The sequence below is a fragment of the Cynoglossus semilaevis genome, chromosome 3, assembly GCF_000523025.1.
Source record: "Cynoglossus semilaevis isolate Cse_v1.0 chromosome 3, Cse_v1.0, whole genome shotgun sequence".
NCBI classification, from domain to species: Eukaryota; Metazoa; Chordata; class Actinopteri; order Pleuronectiformes; family Cynoglossidae; genus Cynoglossus; species Cynoglossus semilaevis.
In genome coordinates this window covers 4,005,593-4,009,342 of record NC_024309.1, presented here as the reverse complement: position 1 = coordinate 4,009,342, position 3,750 = coordinate 4,005,593, and the positions used below count along the sequence as shown (strand labels likewise).

Below are 3,750 nucleotides of genomic sequence, written 5' to 3'. Positions count from 1 at the left end.
AAAACACACTCCAGTGACGTAGAAATGACTGCTGGCACCGGCACGATCCGCCACTGATTTCAGCTTCCCTGTGACGAGCGTAGGCATGGCTATGGTTTTGGCCTTTACTTCCCCTTCATTTTGTGTGCTGGAGAGATGTGTACGCACATAAACACACACACACGTACGAATCACACACGGGAGACTGGGTTGCTTCTGTGTGTGAGTTTGTGTGGTCACCTCTGTGACCTTTAAGAAAAACATCCACAGGAACAAGTCAAATCAAGAAGTACAGGGAGTTTTTGTGTACAAGTGTGGGTGAGAGTGTGTGTGTGTGTGTGTGTTGGCTGAATAAAGCAGATAGATACAGACAGACAAAGACCTCATTAGGTCTAGGAGGTGTCCTGTCTAGACAGTTTGATGACAGGACACAGAACCTCTGTTTAATGTTTCCTCCCCCTGTCTTTTCTTTCATTTCACTCTGTGCACACACACACACACACACACACACACACACACACACATACATAGATCACCTGCACTCACTTCATTCAGGGACACCCACACACTTAATGTCAAGCAAAATCCTTGTTGATATTCCTAAGTTGTGTAACCAGTGTTTCCTAACCCTTTTGTAATGTCATTAAACACAATAATCTTCTAGTTTAAATGACTTCATAATTTTAGTAAAATCTCTCCTGTTTAGTTGAAGACAACACTGATATACTGGCAGGAATTGAAGAAAGACAGTTTTGATTTATTTTCTTTTTTAGTTTTCATAGCCATCTGCTGCCACCTAGCGGAATAGTATGTAATTGTTCTGCCTTTCATGCTTTGACGACCAATAAATAATTAATAGTTTTCAGTCCAATTAAGTGAAATTGAGTAATTTTCCACGGCACACTGGTGGTCCACGGCACAGTGGCTGGGAATCCCTGGTGTAAAGCACATGTTGAAATGTTGGATATAATTGTATCAAATTGTAAAAAATAGTAACTTAAATATAAATCTGCGAACTATACCCGTGTGGGCATATGAAACACTGCAGCTTTACAGAGAAAATGTTTTGGCTAAAATCACAGAATCTGAATGAAGAAATGTCCTCACTCTGGATGTGTGTGCGTGTGTGTTTGGTGCTGGTATGTGCAGCTTTGATGCCGGTCATCACTCGTCACTTGCAGACACGATATGCTCTGGCAGAAGTCGCAGAGACAGAGATATGGACACCTTTGGGTCTTATCATCAGACCATCAGAGTCAATAGGGAGACAGGAAGACACAACACACGCCAGGGTTAAAAGAACTGAGAGAGCAAAGGAGCCGAGACACAGATCTAGGAATGTCTTTATCTCTTCACATTTAAGTGGATGTGAACTTGGACATTCAGGTAGTCCTCTGCTAATACTGTAGTGTCAAGTGTGATGACGGAATCAGACTTTATTTTCTTTGTTTTCAGATTGGATATAAAGTGTATTCAAACAATATACAACATAAAGAGAAAAATATAATGTAAAATAATTAATTAAAATAATACTAGCAAAGACCTGGAAGTAGAACAGAAACAACTATAGAAATGTCTATGGAAATAGAGTTCTAGTTCTAACTTCTTAACCAGTTTATAACAATAGTAAACATTTTTCTTGAGTTTATGGTCACAAAGGCTCAGACTGTTAGTACAGTATTGGTTAAGGGATCAGACCATCTCTCCCTCTGTCTCCCCCTCTGTCTCCCCCTCTGTCTTCCCCTCTCTCTCCTCCTCTCCTCCTCCTGCAGACTCTGCGGTCACTGCTTGTTGTTTCTCTCTCCATCGTCAGGGGTCGTGCATGAACTGGACATTTGTTTTCCTCGGCTCTGCACGTCTGCAGATGTCACACGGCAGTCATTACAGATCTGTGAGCCTGTGTGTAGGTTCTAGTGTTTCTGAACTGTTTTTTTATGACCCCCCCCACCTCCCCACAAAGACAGGTGATCGAGCGCCTCATATTCCAGGTGTCATTAAAGAGAAGTAACGTATAAGTAACGAGAATTTACTGTGCTATAAAACCACCACGGTATTCATAATGTAAATTGTCCATTTAACTGTACGCTCGGGTGGAGTCACATGACTAATGTGCAACACGAGTTCAAGAAATGCAATTGACGCATTTATTAGAAAATAGTGGAAATAAGATGGGCTTAAAAAAAAGAAGAAGAAAAAAAAAGCTCCACCTCTGGATAAATACGCGCGCAGTGGGCGGTTTCTGTGCACGCACTCACGCGCGCACACACATTCTAACTGAGGCATATGCAGTGTAACCTGCTGATCCCTGTTAGACCGTCACCGTGGAGGAGCACGGACTGTGATTGAGACCAGTCAAACTGACAGGACGGTCGGTCGTCAGAGCGCAGACGTTTTTGGACAATCTGTCCTTTGGGAATTCGCTGTTTTTTATTTTTTTAAATTAGAGTAAAATGGATCATTCCACATGTTTGTTTTTAGTTTTGTTGTTGGATTTAGTGTCAGGCGGCGCCTTCTGACCGACCTTCCACCGTGCGCTCCCATCCTTTTCTCATGGTGCACTTTATCCTGAAGCACCGCAGCGCGCTTTGGAACTCTGAGATGAAGTCAACGGCAACCTTATCAGGCTTTATGGATTATTTCAAATGGCTTGACACACAGACATATATTGGCTTCTGATCTGTGGCTGACGGACTTCAGCGCGCTCAGACGGACTTTGGTTGCCATCCCGCATTCGGAGAGACGAGTGCAGCTCCGGGGCAGAAACATTTGGGACTCCGAAGAGCTCAGCGGGACAACATCATGTCCAACTGCTGTCTTGCTTTAGTCGGATTGTGGTGGAGCGCTTATTACTGCATCGTCCTGGTGTCGGGGAGTAATTATTCACTGGATGGGAACAACGAAGTGCACCAGAGTTTCATCCACCGGCGGCTGCGGACGCACGAGAAGAGGGAGATGCAGAAGGAAATTCTCTCCATCCTGGGCCTGCCGCACAGACCCAGACCGCACATATCGCACGGAAAGTTCAACTCCGCTCCACTTTTCATGCTGGACTTGTACAACACCATATCCACGGACGAGAAAAGCCATGTGGAAGGCTTGCTGGACCGATATCAGTCGGCGCGCACAACTCAGAGCCCTCATCTGGCCACGTATCAAGAAACTGCCTTTCTGAATGATGCAGATATGGTGATGAGCTTCGTCAATCTGGGTGAGTCGCTTGAAATGATCGTGGAAGATGTGGTTTTGTGCGTCAAAGCCCGTGTAATGATGGTGCGATGAAAGGATCGAGCAAAAAAAACCCAAAAACAAACCAAACACTGAGCTGAAAGTAGAACAGGTGTCCAGGAACTGAGCTCCAGCCTGTATGTGAGGGGAACTATTATTTGGCAAAAGTGATGTCAGTTTTGTGAGATTATTGTTTAAAAAGAAAAATGACGCTAAAAGACAAACGATCTTTCATGCGCAGCACCTGGACCTCATTTTAGCGTCAGATCAGATCTTGCATCACGCACGTGTTCTGGATCCTGCACTGATTGTGAGAACCACACAGAGGCCAAATAAGTCCCTCATGTACTCTGTGGCTGAGAAAATCCCCCCGTGTTTGTATTGTTTGGGAGTTATTTATTATTACGCGCTCTCTCTTTGGGTATTGGCCCACTTTGGCTCATTTACAGGAGCCAAATGCTGTGGTCGGCTTCTCCGTGCACTGTTCTCCATGATTGATGTCTTATATCCTCAACAAACCATCAACCACCACCGCTGGTATTTGTA

At 44.3% G+C, this 3,750-nt stretch overlaps 1 protein-coding gene across 1 annotated transcript in view; it reads left to right on the top strand.

Moving 5' to 3' along the window:
* The first annotated feature begins 2,317 nt into the window (after window positions 1-2,317).
* The window catches only part of bmp6 (bone morphogenetic protein 6), a 28,146-nt gene continuing 26,713 nt past the window's right edge, over window positions 2,318-3,750 (top strand). Inside the window, 1 exon segment of the mRNA NM_001328247.1 lies at window positions 2,318-3,187. Coding sequence (NP_001315176.1) covers window positions 2,779-3,187 — 409 coding nt within the window. The 5' untranslated portion in view covers window positions 2,318-2,778.